The 19926-nt window shown below is 41.3% G+C and overlaps 1 protein-coding gene across 2 annotated transcripts; it reads right to left on the bottom strand.

Moving 5' to 3' along the window:
• Positions 1-255: 255 nt before the first annotated feature.
• On the bottom strand, positions 256-17771 carry PABPC1 (poly(A) binding protein cytoplasmic 1). 2 transcript variants are annotated; one of them, XM_027973167.2, is made up of 15 exons: positions 17056-17771; positions 13852-14045; positions 12123-12238; positions 9531-9670; positions 8153-8247; positions 7458-7595; positions 7175-7270; positions 4720-4992; positions 4251-4341; positions 3701-3811; positions 3463-3617; positions 2835-2919; positions 2176-2306; positions 1507-1600; positions 256-704 (listed from the first exon to the last, which is right to left on the bottom strand). In XM_027973167.2, exons 1-14 carry the CDS (start codon positions 17246-17248, stop codon positions 1508-1510), a joined length of 1911 nt encoding a protein of 636 aa, XP_027828968.1. In that variant the 5' UTR covers positions 17249-17771; the 3' UTR covers positions 256-704; position 1507. The 2 variants fall into 2 exon arrangements, with proteins under 2 accessions (XP_027828968.1, XP_060249473.1); XM_060393490.1 differs by having other exon boundaries at positions 256-1600.
• Between the last annotated feature and the right edge of the window lie 2155 nt (positions 17772-19926).

Here is a 19926-nt window from a genome sequence, read left to right as displayed (position 1 = left end):
GATAGTTTAAAAGCTATCTCCCAGCCTAGAAACCTTAACGTATCATATAATCTCAAAAGAACTCACACAGAAATCTGACTTCATTAGAAGCATGGTTTTATGTTTCTTCCATAAACCTAATAAACTTCTGAAAAACAATCAGTGCCTTTGTTATGAAAGAGGCTCTTAACGTCAGTTTCAAGTATCACCTATTTTCCCAAGCCAATTACAAAGAGAAATAAACGAAGAGAAATAAAATAGTGTAACATCACTGTGCACTGTTTAAGGAATTTTTATTAAAGCAAGAATTTTATAATCCAAATTACGTTTCCTTGCTCAGTTATCAATTCTGTTAGTTAAAACAGAAGTGACATTCTGAGCTATTCCACAGTAAAGAATTACAAAATTAAAGAAAGGAATGCTTTAAATTTTTGTACTTTGCTGAAAATTCTTTTTCCCACGGTCTATAAAACATTAATTTGTTTTTATATTTTACTATTTTTTTGTGTTTTTTTTTGTTGTTTTTAAATCAATAAGTAATCTAGGACTAGCACTATGTTTGCTAGACCTGGCATTTGCTCGGTACATAAGGTTCAAAGTTTCCTTTCCTTTTTTTATTTATTTTATATTTTGCAATGTTTTTTTTCCCATAGTATTTAAGTTTTTCGATGTTTAGGTATTTTTCTTCGGTGAAGCACGAGTTTCTTTTCATGGTCCCTGATCATCTGTAAATGTGGGGGAAAAAGAGATTATGATCATCAAATGTAAGTCACAGAACATAATGATTCCAACCACTAAAAAGAAAGGACCTTTACCTGAGTGACAAAAGTGCTAATTATAGCTATAATGACAGTCATATTTTACAATATATAAACGTATCCAATTAACGCATTGCACACCTTAAATTTACACAGTGTTGTTATGTCAAGTCTCTTAATAAGAACTAATGTAAGAGGACCAATACTGGCACTTGTCAGAATGAAAGCCTTCAGCCAAGTTCAGCCTGTGGAGGGCCTGTCTCTGTAGAGCTCTGTGAACCACAGCCACCCCTGCTCATTCCCAAGCTGCACGGCTGCTCTCACACGGTGGCAGCAGGGCAGAGGAGCCTCAACACGGAACACGACCCGCACAGCCCCAGCTACTTCCTATTCCATAGGGAAGCTTTGTACACACCTGGCTCTAGCTACGTCACCCTATTTCTTGGGGGTAATGAAAGGCAGTATTAAAGGCCAAAAAACAACTTCATCACTGCCACCCAAAATGTATTAAGCTATGAAAGTCCTTCAGCTATCTACACAGGGCCAATCCACGTTACAGCTATTTAACACAAATTACTATGCAAAATGTCTGAAGGGGTCTTGATCTCAAAAATTCAAGTCTATACCAGGGTAACACATAGTTAATTCCTCTGTATTTTTACTTCTCTTTGAAAAACTGAAATGCATTTGGATTAGTGATAAAATGAATTTTTGCTACGTTTCAATACATGCTCAAACTGTGAGAATAAGAAACACGAGGCAGGCTCACTTTAAACAGTTGGAACCCCAGTGGCACTGTTAACTGCTTTCTGGGCAGCCTCTTTTGCTTGGTGGGCTTGGAGTACAGCTACAGCTTCATCAACCTGAAAAAACGAAAACAAACTGGTTCTGAAAAACAATAATTAGAATACAGCTTCAAACCGCCAACCTACAAATGTCCAACAAAGGCAAACTCCTTTCCTCAGATGAAGGTGTTAATGACTGTTATGAAAAAAAAACACATTCCAACTATACATCTGTATCCTTTGGGCTCTATTCCACCACTGTTTTGGAATTATTAACCTCTTGTACTTCCTTCTCCCCACCAAAAATCCCCCAAAGTTCAGAAATATCAGCAAATATCCCTTTCTTCAATACAGATGAGCACAGTTAAGAGTTAATGGATGCTGGAGTTACAGTGACTGGATCTGAAAGCGAGCTCTGTCATTCACTAGCTGCTTTGTGAGCAACTGGGCAAATGATTTACCCTCTCTATGCTTCAGTTTTCCTGTCTATAAAATAGGGATGATAGCACCATAGGTTATTAGGATTTTCAATTAATATTTATAAAGCTCTTAGAACTGTGCATGACTTGTACAGAGAACTTATAAATGTTCTACAAAACATTCTGGAATATGTAATATAAGAAGCTGGTAGGTAAATGATAAATTTAAATTACTTTAGAACGGAGAGACTCTGGAGACTCAAGCATATGAAGAAGTTCTGAATTATCAATCTCCAACAACATGCCAGTGATTTTACCAGCAAGAGTAGGGTGCATGGCTTGAATTAGAGGAAAGAGCCGTTCACCTAGGAACAAAAACATTCAAAAACTCCTTCAATCAAAAAAAAATTTTTTAAGGCATCTACTATAGTAAAACTGGGGTTTATGAACCCTTCGTATACAGCAAATAAATGCCAACCCATAATCCACCATTTCAGATGATCAGTATAAAATGGATTAACATCATACCACAAGGCAATTAATTCTTGAAAGCATCAGTTTGCCAAAAAAAGATGAAATGAAGCTATGTGTTAAATCTGTGCTCAGTCAAAATCAAAGTGGCTTACTCATTTGGTTCAAATTTCAAACTCCTCCTTCAGAAAATGTGGTAGGAACCTGGCAAGTCCTGCCCCATTACCCTGTCCATCAAAGGCAACATTTTAATAGCTTTCCAGACTTTTAATGAGTTAGGCAGACAAACTGCCATGGTAATCATTCATACCAATTCAGATCCTGCCACCCTAGCTGTCATTTTTAGGTGCAAAGGCAGTCCAAGTGTCTTCCTATTTTCTAGTCTCTTACTGTAACTGACCAGGTGGGACAAAGGTACTTACCCAACATTTGCTTCTGCTCTTGAGGAGGGGCAGATGCCAACATGGAAGCAGTCAGAGGCTCCTGACCTTGTACATGAACAGCGGGCTAGAAAGAAAATGGGAAAATTCCTAAGTACAAAAGTAATGGCAAGCACATAGTCATCACTGGAAAATAACCGGATAAAGACTATAATCTAAACATAAACAGGAGAAGCTGAGTGAACCAGAAAATGCAGCCTAAGGCGGCTATTAACACCTAAGTGCTCAAGTATCATAAGCACAGGGATGTTGAATTTTCTTTATCTGGAGTAGTCTTTGGAACCATACTTCTAGTATAATCAACCACAATTTTAGTCCCAGGGGTCAAAAAAGCAGAAAAACGGTAAGCCAAATCTCACAAACTAAACTTTATTTCACCCTTTCTTACAACTATGCCAAATAAAACTCTCAAACCACATACGCAATTCAGGAAGGGAAAATGCTGCTCTAGTTCCTGGAGTACAGCACATATTTTTACATACTAGCCATTAGGGGGACTTCAACAAGATGTTCTAGACAGCTTAAGCTCTCACACATCATACGGCTGTCCTCAAAGTCTTTGCAATCTAGGACTGTCATCTTTATCATAAAGAAGCCATCAAATCCACACCTGCTGCATGGTGACCTGTGGCTGTGCATTAAGATGCTGTTGAGGATTGCGAACTCCCGCCGCGTATTTATACTGTGGAACGGTGCGAACAGCAGGAGTAGCTGCAGCTGCAGCAGCTGCGGGACGTGGACCCATCGTCTGTGTTGATGTGTTAGCTAAAAAAAATAAAAACGTTTTTTGTATTTATCTTTGTATTTCCAATTGGAGACCAACTTTTATGGGAAGGGTTAAGACTCACCAACACGCTGTGTCGACATGACTCGTGGAACCTGTGAGGAAGCTGGTCTCATAGTACTAAATGGTGGTCTAGGAGCGGCTGGGCGGATAGCACCGGGCATATTTTGGAATGCTACATTTAAAGATATGAACACACATTAACTTGGAAAAACTCAGTGTTCATCTTGCCTTTTCAGAGCTGAGATTTGCACAAAAGACTAAAAATGACCAAATATAAACAAGTATATTTTTTAAAAGCTTAGGCTCCTATCTGCCATTTCTTCAGACTTTTATGCCACTTCACATCAGAGCATAAAAATATGAAATGGAGTTGGATGCATTCCCAAACTTGTGATAGAAAGAAAAAAAAAACCAAACTAGCATACATATTATTAGCATTTTAAGATTCTTTCTAAAGAACAAAATGCTAAAGATGCTGAAAATGAACACCCGTAACTATAAATTACGGAAAGCAACAGCTAATATACCATTGGATATAACAGCTAATTTGCCTCATGTATGTTTTTTAGTTCAAATACTTTGCAACTTAAAAAAAAAAAAAAAAAGCTTACGATGAGGTCTGGCACCCTGAGCAGTCCAGCGAGGACTTGGTCTTAGTTGAGCAATTTGACTAGGAGGATAGTACGCAGCACGGTTCTGAGTCTGTTGGAAGCAAGCAAATGTTATCAGTCACAGAAAAAGCAGATAATACAACACATTATGCATGTTCAAACTAGTTAACAGGTCCTCACACTCCAGGAGGAGGGCACAGCAACCCACTCCCATATTCTTGCCTGGAGAATCCCATGGACAGAAGAGCCTGGTGGGCTACAGTCCATAGGGTCGCAAAGTCAGACACGACTAAAGTGACTTAATACATAGCATGCACAAAGTATTTTTCAAATCCAATCATAATTCACATCTCAATGTTTTCATCTTAAGACTTTACTCTTTTTTGGGGGGGGAGGGAGGATGACAAAACATTAAAGGTGACCAAACAGGAAAACCTTCATGAGGTTTTTGTCCTTTTCTAGAACCTACCTGTGGGATAGCTGCCATGAAGTAACCTGAAGGAGGTGCTGGCTGGTAGGGGTTGATTACGGGGTTGGGCACAGCTCTTACACTTGCCATCCTCTGCATATACTGGTTAGTGAGGTGAGCCTGGCGCTCTTCTTTGCGCTGAGCTAAAGCTACATACAATGGCTTGGTGGCCACAATTCTACCGTTCATTTCCGTAACTGCTTTAGTGGCTTCTTCTGGGGAGGAGAAACATACAAAACCAAAACCTTTGCTGCGACCACCCTCCATCATAACCTATTGAAAGAAAATTAAAAAACCACACAATTAATGCAATGGAAGGATGAGGCACAAAAACAGTATCAACTAGAGCCACCACCTCACACTTAACCCTGTCAACACTTTCATCTTTTTCCCCACAATTTTCCCATTAATACCCAAATACTAAGGGTAAACTATATGTATGCATTATCCTAGCCAAGCAAAAGTAAAAAGGCAAAGACACAACAGAAACTTCAAGGTTTTTAGATTTTCAATAGTAAGGTTTAATTTCTAAATACATTCAAAGCCTACGAAATTTTAGTAAAAAATTTACAACAATGCAAAATTAAAATCTAACTATTCTAACAAGTCAAGCTGACAAGCTGCTTGATTACTCTTTGGGGGTAGGGAGCAGTTGAGTCTCATTTTAAAATTAAAATTTCATTCACAACCATAAGGGCCATAAATACTGGGGTATAAACAACATTCAGGAAACTTCACAATAACTCCAAAGATTTTTTAAACAAGCAGTAAGGAAATGAACTACTCAGTAGACCTACATGTATGCATGCTATACATCTGTATTAAACATCATGCTGGTGATATCGGAACAAACAAAAGAACAATAAGACAGATTCATGATCTTACTTAAATGTGGAATCAAAACAAAACAAAAAACTGGCCTCAGGGATACAGAGAACAGTTTAGATTGGTGGCTGCCAGAGAGGCAGGGGGCTTGGGGAAACGGATGAAGGTGGTTAAAAAGTACAAACTCCTAGGCATAAAGTCAAAAGGAAGCAATGACTAGGGATGCAATGAATAGGATGTATAGGGACAGTGTGGGCACTATAGTTAATATTTGTTACTTATCTGAAAGTTGCAGAGAGCAGATCTTTAAAGTTACCATTACAAGAAAAAAAAACATTTTTAATCTATGGTAATAAATGTTATCTAGTGGTGATCACTCTGCAGTATACACAATTATCAAATAACTATGTTGTACACTTGAATATGTTTTATGTCAATTACATCTCAAAGAGTCTCGAAATATAACCATGCAAGTATGGGAACTTGGGATGTTAAGCCTACATTTTAAAACAGTGGGTAAAAGATGGACTTTGGACTATCTAGTATATGATGCAATGGGATAATTCTGAATTAACGTAGAGCTTATAGTCACATCACATTGAAACAATTCCAATTGCCAGATAGATTCTGACTCCGAACAAAAAATGCAAAATACAAGGAAAACCTAAGATGATACAAGAATCCCAAGTCCTAAATGGAACACTTGGAAAAAACATTTGCAATATAAAACAAAGAGCTGACATGATATACATACCCACTAACCAGCTATTTCAACTCTAGGACTTCAGAAATACTGGTATGTATGTGTGCAAAGATATATAAGGATGTTAAGAGTGGTAGGTCTAATACTGTTAACATGCAAGTAACCCAAATGTCCAACAATATGGGCATAGCAGAATAAATTATGGTACACGTATACCATGAATAGCCAGCCCTTAATGAAAAATGAGAAAATGTCTGAGATAAATATGTACCCAGATCTGTAAATAAAAAGACAAATTTCAGAATAGGTATACTATGACTCTGTTTTATAACAAGTTTATATGCACACAGTAAGTATACAAGCATGGAAAATATCTGGGACAGCCAACCAAGTCCTTTGCCAGACTTCAGCATGGAGTTGTCACCTTTCTGTCTTGATCAACATTTTTTCAGCGAGTGTTATCAAATTAACATAATGACCTCCTCTCTCAGAATAAATTCTTGCCAAACTTTTTAATCTCCTTGCCAACAGTGATATAGTGATCCACAAAGGACTTCTTTTTAAAAAGGACTTTTTATAAAGACTCTCCTTTGTAAAACATGCATGCTTCTTCATACATTCAAAATAAATGGATGCACAATACTCCACTTAAATGCTTTTCAGGGAACATAGGCTCAGAGGTTAAAGCATCTGCCCACGATGCGGGAGACCCAGGTTCAATCCCTGGGTAGGGAAGATCCCTGAAGAAGGAAACGGCAACTCACTCCAGTACTCTTGCCTGGAGAATCCCATGGACGGAGGAGCCTGGTAGGCTACAGTCCATGGGGTCACAAAAAGTCGGACACGACTGAGCAACTTCACTTTCACATGGGCACATATTTTTCTCGAATCTTAAAAAAAAAGATATGTATCAATCATACGCTTTACCTTTGCACTGGTGATTGTGCCAAATGGAGAAAATTCTTTTCGAAGACGTTCATCATCAATACCATCATCAAGATTTTTCACATAAAGGTTAACACCCTTAAAAAAAAAAAAAAATTTGGAAAAAGAAAACCACAGTGGTACTTAAACATACTTCCTATTAGCTTATCCCATGTTTCCTCTCCTTTTCCCGTCTCAAACCCTCCAGTTACCTGGCAGTAACTGAAATGAACATAGAATAGGTTTCCTCACTCCTTAGTTTTACTTGTTCAGTTAAAAAATGAACCTGGTATCTGGTGATCCTATCTTGCTTCATCTGTTCAAATTTGCGCTTAAGTTCTGTCTGTCGTTCCACTTTTTTCTGGGCTCGACCAACATAAATTTGTTTTCCGTTGAGCTCTTTTCCATTCATCTCATCCACAGCCTTACCAAACAAAAACACAAAAATTTTAATTACTAACTTGCACTAAGTTCATTTTTTAACAACAACAAAAAAATCTGTTAGATGATAAAAGCTAAAGATGGACCCACAACAAAAACTAAACTTTGAGGTTTTAAGACATAATGAAGAAGTGAAGGGAAGTGAAGTTGCTCAGTTGTGTCCGACTCTTTGCGACCCCATGGACCGCAGCCCACCAGGCTCCTCCATCCATGGGATTTTCCATGGGAAGAACACTGGAGCGGGTTGGCATTTCCTTCTCCAGGAGACCTTCCCAACCCAGGGATTGAACCCAGGTCTCCCACACTGTAGGCAGACGCCTTATCATCTGAGCCACCAGGGAAGTCTTAAGACATAATATAGATTTTCAATTTATACTCTCAAAACTAATAAACGAAATACAAGTAATTCACAACAATACATATGGAAAACATGTAGAACAGCCAGCGGTATGCTTGTGTATTTCGATGCGAGAGCAAATCAACTTTATATTCCCCACGGAAAACCCACATTGCCACTGATAATTATATATTAAGTCTTACTTTTTGTGCATCTTCATGCCTTTCAAAGCTTACAAATCCAAAGCCTTTGGATTTTCCACTCTCATCAGTCATTACTTTCACACTTAAGGCAGGTCCTGAAAAAAAATTTAATGATTCAAATATATTCCATACAACATTTAGTTTATACATTTCAAGTTTCAAAAATGCTGTGCAGAAAATAATATAAAAATGGGGATTAAAAAAAAATCCAAACCTCCAGAAATGTACTCCTCCTCTAACTACCCTCTCCCCTATCATGAGCACTAAACATTCTCTTCAAAGACCCTTTATTTCTTCTAAGAAGCTAAATAAACTCCTTCTCTGAAATAAACTCCTCTGAAATATTCCTCCTTCCATCTAATGAGGTATGTTTCAGACAAATGTAAATGACAAAGTTAATTTATTCTTAGCATTTAGTACAAAACAGATACATTGTTCTAAAACTTGATTTTCTTAAGAATTCCTTAAGCCTTGGCCCCCTTGATTTTCAACAGGGAGTAGAGGAAACAAAGGGTTTGACCTTTGGGGAAGACAAAACAGAAGTACCTAGAGATGGCATGTTTCTGAAGACATACTTCTCCCCCACCAATCTGCTCAATAAAATAGACTAACTGAACTGGGTATTATTTTAGGTAGGTGGGGGAAAAGGTTATACAAAAAAAAATCACATCTAATTACAGCGAATCTGCAAGATTTATGGGCACAGATACGACTGTTTAGAGGGTTCAATGTGGCATGACAGCTTGGCAATTGTAAATTATTACATTTCGTGATTCTTTATGATTTGAAATGCTCTTAAAAAAAAAAAAAAACAGGACACCTGTTTAAGTTAACCAGAAGGGAAAGCAAAGTTAAGGGGCAAGCAAAACATCTGCAGGAGTACCCTGTCAGGTTCATCTTTTGATTAGCTACACACTATCTCAAGTGAGACTGGTTACACTTCACTGGAAAATCTGGATCGTTCAAAGTTATTATTTTAAATTGTTCAAACATGATGCTGAGACTGGCCAAATATCCTAAAGCTGGCCAGCTTTCCTAACCCATAATTAAAGACTACATTCCAACCTAAGTTGGCTGTGTCACATGCAATGCCTCTGATGAGGTGGGATCTGTTACCGCATAAATCCAGCACAATTTCTTAACATGGCAAAACCTTTTAAAGTCTGTTCCAATTACACAGTCACAACTTACTGTGCTAACGCAAGGCTATTAACCTTTGAACTGGATAGAATTTTATTTATATGCTAGTATAATGGACTATCAGTAGCTTAATCCAAATTAACTACAAAATTTAAGTACCATGAAGTCTCATTTATTTTTAATATATTATCCAAAACTAACAAAATGTGAATATAAAAATTTAATTCAGACACATTACCAAACTTGCCAAAGAGATCCTTAAGGCGCTCATCATCCATGTCTTCTCCAAAATTCTTGATGTAAACATTGGTGAACTCTTTTGCCCTAGCTCCAAGTTCTGCTTCTCGTTCTTTACGAGACTTAAATCTTCCAACAAATCTAATAAAATATGTAAGAACTATAAAATTAGGTTCTACTTTATGAAGTTCAGGTTAATTAAGCCTGATAGGTGATTCTGTAATAGTCACTGCTAATTTCAGAATCACTAATAAAGAGCACACTATAAAACAGAAATAGGGTCTTAAGTGAAAAAATAAAAGCACCAAATATAACAAACCTCCCAACTATAACCACAAAAAAAAGATATTTTTCCTAATATACTTTTGCTGTCCTTCTAGCTAACCTGGATTAAGATTATATCCAGAAACACAAAGAAATGGACGTATACACGGAGCAGGCCAGTGAAGAGACAAAACTTTCATCACTGCTGTTCCAACATGGCTTCTTCCACAACAGAAATTTACGCTACTGAATTCTGTCCTCATACACCCAACAGCCTGGGACGAATTTTTTAGTGACATTATCAACAAAAGTATTTTAAAAATTAAGGCTTTCTGCAGTGTAACAGTAGTCTGCATGTCACTACAGAATACGAGAATAACATCAAAGTAAAGTGTCTACCCACAATATGGGAGACCCGGGTTCAATCCCTGGGTTAGGAAGATCTCCCGGAGAAGGAAATGGCAACCCACTCCAGCTTGTTAGGCTACCGTCCACAGGATCGCAAAGAGTTGGACACAACTGAGCGACTTCACTTCACTTCAAAGATCCATCTCAGACAATTCCACCCGGAACATGATTGAATATTAGTGTGTCTTTTTGTTTTCTGTGTTTAAGTCTATCTAGCACAATTTCTCTTCAGAGAAGATACCTATGATTTTATTCTCTTAGAATCTCCCTCATCTCCCTCCTCCCACACAGTGGTACTTCTCCATGCAATTAGTTTTATAAGTGTTCTCAATGGGAACATTATTCCATTGTGGCTAGCACAACTTTTTGCTTTTATAAATAATGCCTTAACTTTACAAGACTGTTACTTGTTCTTAGGATTGCACTGTAGAAATCACGGCAGTTCAAAGGTTATACAAATGACCTTAAGTTTATACCTACAAACTGCTTTCCAAAACAGGGTTATATCATTTTATACTCAGAAAACAGCAATAAATCAAGTTCTTGTTTTAATCTAGGCCATCATCAGTGGTAGCCATTTTCTCCTCTAAACCACTGCTGGCTGGCCAAAGATATTTTAATCTGTAAATGCTAGTGATGCTGAATGCTTTCTTCATCTAAAGATGTACTAACTTTAAGAATTATCCTTTGTAAACATTCTTTACACTGAGAAGTTGCTGGTTTTCTGAGACATATGAGGTTCTTTACATATTCCAAATCTTTCCTTAACCATGCAGCTGACAGAACTCAAACAGCTAACACCATGTGCATGAGTCCTCCATGAACAGACTGACCATGCCACCCGCCCCACCTGACACAGATTTAAGAGTGATGTAGCTGACTTCTAAGAACCAAACCCAGTTTGTGTGCCATTACCCCAGTTTACATGGCAACATGAACTCACAGATCACTTACAAGATGACCTCAAGGCTGAATCTGGCCAGATAAGAAAAATCCACTGGCATAGAAGATAAAGAAAATTGAGATTTGTAATTTCTTTGGGCTCATAAAAATCTGTATTTTTACAACCTTTTCTGTAGCAGAAAGTCTTACAGAGGTTTTATCAGTATCATCATTTTTAAAGGTTTCAACTTTTAAGAACAAGTTTACTTCAGAAAAGATAAACCATGAAGACTTCTGATTTATTTCTGATTTATCTTTACACGGAAAAGGGAGTCAAACTGTCACAATTACAATAATTGTAAGAGTAGGCTAAAGAACTCCTGGTGGCTCAAAGAGTAAAGAATCTGCCTGCAAAGCAAGAGACCCGGGTTCGTTGCCTGAGTCATGAAGATCCCTTAAAGGAAATGGCAACCTAATCCAGTTTTCTTGCCCAGAGAACTCCACTGAACAGAGAAGCCTGGCAGGTGACAGTCCACGGGGGGCCACAGAGTTGGGACACAATTGAGCGACTAACAAGGCCGAGTAAAGAGCTACCCTGGGCTCCGAATCTATCCAACCAATCTGTATCCCAGTTTATCTGTCATACCAGCATGTAAAACACAGGCAAATCATTTTAGCCCCAGCTTTGAAAGTAAAATGGGCTAATTATTACCTTAAGAATTATGACTAAGTTTCTGCCTGGATTTCTTAGTTTTTCAACTATGCACTTATTTCTGGGAAAGCTTTGTATTTCAGCATACCTAGCTTCTCCTTTTTCTTTTCAGTTTGAATGCTGACCAGCTGTATTAATTCACTGTTATTTGTATGTTACAGTAAATATGGAGGAAAAAAAATTATAAAACCTACCAAGATATGGTTTATTAATTTTCACTCTAGCTGTTACCTCTTTTGAGCACAAATATTTCTTGTAAAATGGATGAATTGATTTTAACTATTAAAAACAAATTTGAAGTATGATCAACTTCATATTTATACTTACACTTTGCGATCATTTAGAAGCATCCCATTCATTTTTTCAATAGCTCTTTCAGCTGCTTCTTGTGTCTCAAAATGCACAAACCCATAACCCTTGGAACCATTTTCATCACAAACCACCTAGGGAAAAGTGTATACCAATTTTTCATTACTTACTATTGATTTAGATTTTTCCAATGTTCATATAACTTGTCAGCTACCTAACCTCGGTATTTGGGAAATAAAGATATCCATTAACAGAAAGCACAGTTGCTATCTTAAGGAATAAACAAGTAGCTTCCCCACGGCTCAGTGTGCCTGCAATGCAAAAGAGGTACAGGAGATGGGGGTTTGATCTCTAGGTTAGGAAGATTCCAGGGAGAAAGGGCTGGCAACCCACTCCAGTATTCTTGCCTGAAAAACCGCATGAACAGAGGAGCCTGGCAGGCTATAGTCCAAAGGACTGCAAAGTGTCGGACAAGACTGAGCGACTCAGCACACAGCTACAACCCTGCAATAAGTGTTCAGTTCAGTTGCTCACACTACCCACAACAGCTCCAGAGAAACTCCTAGATATATTTTTACTATTATCACTTAAAAACTTACTCATTTAATTTTCATTTTTATAACCTATTACTATGAGACAAATTCCACCATGGAGAGTCTGTTGTTTTGAACTAAGTATTTCGCATGGGGTTCTCTGACCTACACCAGCGTTTCCAATTATTTTCCAAATTAGGTTTCTGATAATCTAGTGAAAGATGACTGTGTGCTCGGTAACAGCAAGCACCTTGTCTTATCCAACTTTCATCTTTGGGGCCTCTTTAGGCTCTGACAAGAGTTAACAGGAAAATGTTGGATCCCACCAAAAAGATACCCCACATCCAAGGGCAAAGGAGAAGCCCAGCAAGAGGGTAGGAGGGGCAAAATCGTGTGCACCAGGACCCAGAGACTGAGCCAGAAATGTGTCTGAGGGGCTCCTGCGGAAGTACGGGTCAGCAGTGGACTGCAGTGGGGCAGGGGCTCTGGATGCAATAAGCCCTTTTAGAGGAGGTCACCATTACCCCCACCACAGAGCCACCAGAACTTACACAGGACTGGGGAAACAGTCTCTGAGAGGGCCCAAACAAAACCTTGTGCACACCAGGACCCAGGAGAAAGGAGCAGTGACTCCACAAGAGACTGACCCAGACTTGCCCATGAGTGTCCAGGAGTCTCCCGTGGAGGTGTGGGTCACTGGTGGCCTGCTGGAGGGTTGGGGGCAGTTCAGCAGTGCATGAGTGTGAGCGTGCATGGGACCTTTTGAAGAAGGTTGCCCATTATCTTCATTACCTCCATCATAGTTTGGCCTCAGATCAAATAGAGAGGGAACACAGCCCTGCTCAATAACAGAAAATTGGATTAAGATTTACTGAGCATGGCCCTGCCCATCAGAACAAGACCCAGTTTCTCCCTCAGTCAGTCTCTCCCATCAGGAAGCTTCCATAAGCCTCTTATCCTTCTCCATCAGAGGGCTGACAGACTGAAAACCAATCACAGAAAACTAACCAAACTGATCACATGGATCACAGCCTTGTTTAACTCAATGAAACTAAGCCATGCTGTGGCTCACAGGGCCACCCAAGATGGGTCATGATGGAGAGTTCTGACAAAACGTGGTCCACTGGAGAAGGGAATGGCAAACCACTTCAGCATTCTTGCCTTGAGAACCCCATGAACAGTAAGTTATGCTTACTTATCACATTTTTGCTTACCTTACATGAAAGGATGTTACCAAAAGCAGAAAATGTATCATACAGTGCTTTATTATCAATGGATTTATCCAAATTTTTAATGAATATGTTGCCCACTCCACTTTTGCGAAGTGATGGATCACGCTGAGACCACATGATGCGTACTGGCTTGCCCTTTATCACATCAAAATTCATGGTGTCCAAAGCACGCTCCGCTGCAAGAAAGGACATTTTCCAAGTAAATATTATTCAAAACTTTTACAGTCTACTTAATATACTCTACTGTGGAGAGAATAATTGAGCACATGGCCCCTCTACCTCTTTAAACTGAAGATGGCTGGACCTTATACCTGTCAGTCTAGATTTATATCATACAACACAAAGACAAGTATCAAGAAATCCCAAATTTCCCACATGTTACCAGATGACATATTGTTTAGAACTAATATATTTCTGAAGCAATCGCTTTCTTTCATTGCCATGAAATTTAAAAGCGCTTTAGTTCCTAGTTAACTATATAAACAGATTTCCCCTTCACAATCTGCTTGAAAAGCAATATAAAAAGACACTAAAAGCAACTATAGATTATCCACAAGCAGAGCAGTTTACAGATTTTCAAGCATTTTAACTTATTCCCTACTACTTGTTAAAAATGTTTTATTGCTTATTCCTGTCAGTATTACACAAAAACTAGCTCATCTTCTAAAAAAAAGTTTCTGACTTACTGGGGGGATTTCAGTGACTCATGGCACAACTTCCTGCTACCATGTTAAAAAAAAAGGAAAGGTTTTATCCATTCAGAAACATTTGAGTCATGCCTTCAAAAACTAATGTGAAGTTGAGCATCTTTAGCTATTAACAAAATTTTTTAAATAACCTGTTTTACAATAGTCCAACTCACTATTAATACATATAAAACCAATTTTATCTTAAACCATTTACTTAATAACTGATGATTAGTTACTTCTGGATAGTGCTAGAAAATTTCAAAATCTGAGTTCCGAGTCTATGAAGGATCAAATTATGTGCACCTGTACCATTAAAGAAACACTTATTAAAGAAGTTTGGATTCTAAATGGAAAAATATATCCTCTTAAGTAGAAAAGACTAGTTCCTAAAGGGACACACACAATCCATCTGAAGTTCTGAAATATCAATTTTCACAAATGCCATGCTAGTGTTAATTGTAAAGTTAGTGAGAAAACAAATTTTCCGGCCACTTCTTTCTATAAATGAAAATTTCAGTTTCTAGAAGATAGTGACAATCAGCTGTCAGCTCATTTATCAACTGGCCACACCTACTCAGTTCCCCTAGTTTTTTAGCTGACTTTGCTTGAGCTTCTTTTGAATGAGTCACCTTTTCCTGTTAAATTGGAAACCGATCACTTTCAGAAGCTATTACACCGATGTAGCAAAATAAGGGGGGAGTAGAAGGAAGATCATGTATTTTGGAAAGAGAATAATTTGTATACATATAGGAATAAAATAAACTGAAGATGGAAAAATGCTGCCTTTTCAGTACTGACAGTACAAGTCTACTGGTATAGAAAATAATAGTGAGTGTTCTGTAACCATGGTAACCTGAAGTTCCAACTTTTCAAATCCTAAGAAATTATTTTTTCTGATTTAAAATTGTTAAGTTTAGAAACTATGTTAACAGTCAGTTTCAAAAATTCACATTTCTAGAATTTGTTCATTCAGGTTTTCTCTATCAACCCTTCAGTTTGTGATTATCTGCACTCAAATTACCTTCCCTGATCTTCCATTTAGTGATAAACTTGATCAGAGTTGGGAAGAATCCTTACAGAGAGGCATTTGGAACTACTGCCTACAGAGCAAAGGGCAGAAAACCTGCACTGCAGTTTTACAACTTGGTGTGGCTCGACAGCCTGTCACCTCCAAATCTCAGTATTAACTTTACCTAGTGAAAAACTGACCAAAAACAATTCCTTAACGAGATCAAAGTTTTAAATTCCACCTTCAAGGCCTTTCCCACAAAAATTAATTCCTTATAATACTTGACATATATTCAAGTAGTCAAGGGAAAAAAGGGCAAAAATGTATCATAAAATTAAGTGAAAATGACTCTTCCAAGTCAATTGATTCAGCTATAAAGAAAAATCTCCGCAACTCATCAGGCCATATACCTATTTGCCAAATATTCGAATTTCTGTGAACTTTATAAAAATAAAAAGTTAATCGCATCTTTTTTCTCATATATTCAAACTAATTCCTTACTTTTCACTCATTCCCCATGATGTATGAATATTCTGGACCACTTTTATAAGTAAATCACCACTAGAATACCACGTAAGTATAACGGTCTAGTACACCCTACACTCACAAGCAACATTTTACAGTCAAAATTGGGGACGACATTTTTAAGTAAAATCCTTCAAAACCAGAGACGATTTCAGGAGGTAAAATACAAAAGAAAAAAAAAACGAATTACCAGTACTACGAAACTACTAGATTAAAAAAAATCAGAACTAACTAAATTGCCTGAGAAAACGATGGGTCATCTTCTACATCCCCTCTCCTAACTTGCTGTTACAAGAACTGTCTGAACCCCCAAAGCAACGTCTCGGTGGTAATTTACACTTCTGGAACCGTCAGTCACTCACACGTTAGTGAGAATGGTGGCAGACCAGAGGACGACCACCAGATTAACTTTATTCCAAGTCCCCGCGGCTCCCCCAGGCGACTGGACCCGCGGCAGGGTACAGGCCTCGGGCCTGGGAGGTTACCGGGTTCAACACGTGGTATTTTTCGAGCAACGAAATGCACTTCCTCCCCGTCCTGGGGCGCCGGCAGGAGCCTGGGGGTGGTGGGAGTGCCTCCACCGACTACCGGAGAAGGGGTCTCGGCGCTCGACACCCCCCAGGATCTCGCCGCTACCGGGGGGGGCGCCGCGTGGTGTTAGAACCCAATCTCATCCACCCTCCGGGCGCGTCATCACCCTAAAGTTTGAGCGCTGCTGAGGCCGAGAAAATGGTCGCGGAGAAGGAAGTGGCCGGGCGCGCGAGGGGCGTGCGGCTGCCGGCGGCGCGGGGCCCGGCCGGCGCGGGGATCCGGGGTCCTGACGCCCCAGCCTCGGCCCGCTGGCCTCGGGTTGGGTGACATGCCCTCCCGCCCCCTCCCCCCCGGGCCCGCCGGCCTAGCCCGCCCGCCGCCGCCTGAGCCTCATGGCCGCCCGCCCGCCCGCCCGCCGGGCCCGGCTCTCACCGTCCGCCGGCTGCTGGAAGTTCACATACGCGTAGCCCAAGGAGCGGCGGGTGATCATGTCCCTGCAGACCCGGATGGAGAGGATGGGCCCGGCCGGGCTGAACTTCTCATAGAGCATCGCCTCGGTCACGTCGGGGTGTAGGTCCCCCACGTAGAGCGAGGCCATGGGGTAGCTGGGGGCGCTGGGGTTCATCTCGGCACGGCTGCCTGCAGGGCCACAGGCCGCGCGACCTTTCCCGTCAGAGAAGGGGAGCGAGTGCCGGGGCCGGGGGGCCGGAGCCGGGGGGAGGGGAGCGGGGGCAAGCGCAGAGGGACAAAAATCAACCGGAATCGGGAACTACTCAACGGCCGCAGAACCGGGTCGATCCGCTGCCGCTGGAGGCTTGGCTGCTGGCTGCCGGCTGGGGAGCGAGGGTGGCGGTCTCGGGTCCGGGCAGCGGGAGAAGGCCTCGGTCTCTTGGTTCCTTCTTGGAGCTGCTGCGGGGCCGCGGGCGGGCGGGTCGGTCTCGGCTGCTTCACCGGGTTATTTTATAAAAGAGGAAGGAAAAAAAATAAAAGTCTCCGGCGGGGGAGACGCGGATTTTTTTGTAAATTTTTTTTGGGGTTTTTTAAAAGATTTTTTTAGATTTTTTTTGGATTTTTTTAATAATAAATGTGTGTTCCGAGCACGGAGCACACACTCCGCACTCTCAGCACTAACCGCCGGGGAGAAGGGGAAGCACCGCCTCCTGTACCCTCTACTTATACCCCCCGCCGCACTCGCCCCGCCCCCCGCGCGTCTGACGCCAGGGCCCTACGCGAGCGTCAGCGCCGGAGGGGGAGGAGACAAGGAGGCGGAGGGGGAGGAGGGAAGAGAAAAACAGGAGGAGAAAAAGAGCAGAGAGGAAGGGAGAGGTGGCGGCGGCGGCGGCGGCGGCTGCTGCTGCGGGTGTTGGGGGTGGGGCTGGGGCGGAGGGGCGGGGCTTCTGCGCACGCGCCGGGGTGTGGGCGGGCCCCGCGCGGCGTAGGGCCCATGGGGGAGGGGAGTGGAGGGGAGAACCGGCTCGCGGGCGGCTCTCTGAGGAGTCGGGTGGGCCGGCCCCTCCTCCCACACACCCTGCCCCACCTCCACCCGGGAGAGGCGTTGAGCCGTCACCAGGGCGGTGGGCGGGGCGCGGGGCTTCCGGGTTTCTCGGCGCTTAACTACCCCCCACGTGCGCCGCCGCCGAGGGCCCGCTTCCCGCCGCAGCCAGTCGTGTTCCACTCGCCCCCACCCCCACCCCCGCCCCCTAGGGCCGCCGGGCCAGAGTGGGCCGGCGTGATTCCCACCAGGCCCAGTTTCCGCAACGTGGGCGAAAAGGAGCCCAGGCTGGCTCCCCGGTTCTCCTACCAGACCGCACTACGAGTCCCAGCGGGCAGCGCCGCCACGCGCCTCGGCCGCGGAAGCGGTGCCTGCTGGGAGCTGGAGTCCTCAACGGCCGCGGTGCTCGCTGACCCCCAACCGGCCGCGGGTCCTGGCCGCCCGCTCGGGGACCCACCCACCCCCGCCCCCCGCAACCGTTCCAGCGCTGGACCCGGGTCGTGCTTCCAGTAGAGGACCGGCGAGCGGAGGGGCCTTCGGACTCCCGGTCCTCTCCTTTCCGAGCCCTTAAGACTCTTCCCGGGTATCCCATCTGGGCGCTGTCGTTGGTCAGCGTGATTTTCACTTGGGCAAACTATTTTGAGGTCTTTGTCCGTTTCCCTTTTTAAAGTATCGTGATCACAATTCACTTAAGAGGCTAGGGTGGAGTCACTGATTTCGTGCTACTTCTGCCAGCAATTTGAAACTGAGAACAGGACTCCAGAAAAATGTTTTCCTGCAAAGTGCGAGTCTGTCACAGTCGTACGTGGCTCCACAGACTTGGAACCAGGCAAAATCAGAAGTAGTCTAAACGAAGTATTAAAAATGTGTACAATAGTTGTGGAGTTAGTTGGGGGCTTTAATAGGAAGGCTAGCTGTAATGAATCAATTGCAAAAATACCAGTTGATAGGAAAGACATTAAATCAACATACAAATCCCACTTCAAAGTAGTACTGTACTTTACAATTTTTAAAGCTTTAGCATCTTTTATTCTCTACAGCAATCTTGTGTGGAAGGTGGAGCGAGAAGTAATAATTTTATTTTACTGTTAAGAGAACGGTCTCAAGTTAAATGATTGTCCAATTCATTCTTTAATTCAATAAACTTTAAAGCATGTTAAATATATTTTTGGTTGTGGACTGGGTACTTTATTCTCATTTAATTCAAATTTAAACCTTCAGAATCCCGCATAAGTACTATTTTGCCCCTATCTTGGTAGGAAGAGGATAATACTGATATTTTAGAAAACAAGTCACCTTATGTAGTTTATTAGGCAAAAGAGCAAGACTCGGGACTGAGGACTGTGCGTTAGGAAGACAGATCTTAACCTAGATGACAAATCACCGTTCACTCTATTAGAACTCTCTAGTTAAAGTCAGTCCATCCATACGTTTCTTGAATACCTACCAAGTGCATCTGTATGTGAGGAAGATACTTGAAAGACAAATTTCTTTCTTCAAGAGGCTTCTAATGAGCTCTCTGGTAATCATATAAATATAAGCATTACAGTGAGTACAGTAAACACCCAATCCCAGTGTTTTATCTGGCTGTGATGATTTTCTATTAGATTCTAAATTTGTTTTCTTAAAAAAAAAATGAGGATAGAAATTCCATTGTTTACTTTAAAAGAAAATATGATTTCATTTTAGTATTTAAATTACTGAATTGAGTATAAACAAAAATCAGACGAATGAAAGAAGATGTACACTCTTTAGAAGAAACGTGAAAGGAAATCACCTCCTATAACTTGGAAATTCGATCACACCAAGAG

The sequence above is a fragment of the Ovis aries genome, chromosome 9 (genome assembly GCF_016772045.2).
Source record: "Ovis aries strain OAR_USU_Benz2616 breed Rambouillet chromosome 9, ARS-UI_Ramb_v3.0, whole genome shotgun sequence".
Taxonomy (NCBI): Eukaryota; Metazoa; Chordata; class Mammalia; order Artiodactyla; family Bovidae; genus Ovis; species Ovis aries.
This window is presented reverse-complemented; position numbering and strand designations above follow the sequence as displayed.

What these genes read in the sequence shown, in the direction of transcription:
- PABPC1 (XM_060393490.1), bottom strand. Translation starts at nt 17,248, where the DNA reads ATGAACCCCAGCGCCCCCAGCTACCCCATGGCCTCGCTCTACGTGGGG. An exon ending in CTTCCAGCAGCCGGCGGACG is followed by an intron (nt 14,046 to 17,055) that starts GTGAGAGCCGGG and finishes CCTTTCTTGCAG; the next exon opens with CGGAGCGTGCTTTGGACACC. An exon ending in TCAGGGTGCCAGACCTCATC is followed by an intron (nt 3,812 to 4,250) that starts GTAAGCTTTTTT and finishes CTTTAAATGTAG; the next exon opens with CATTCCAAAATATGCCCGGT.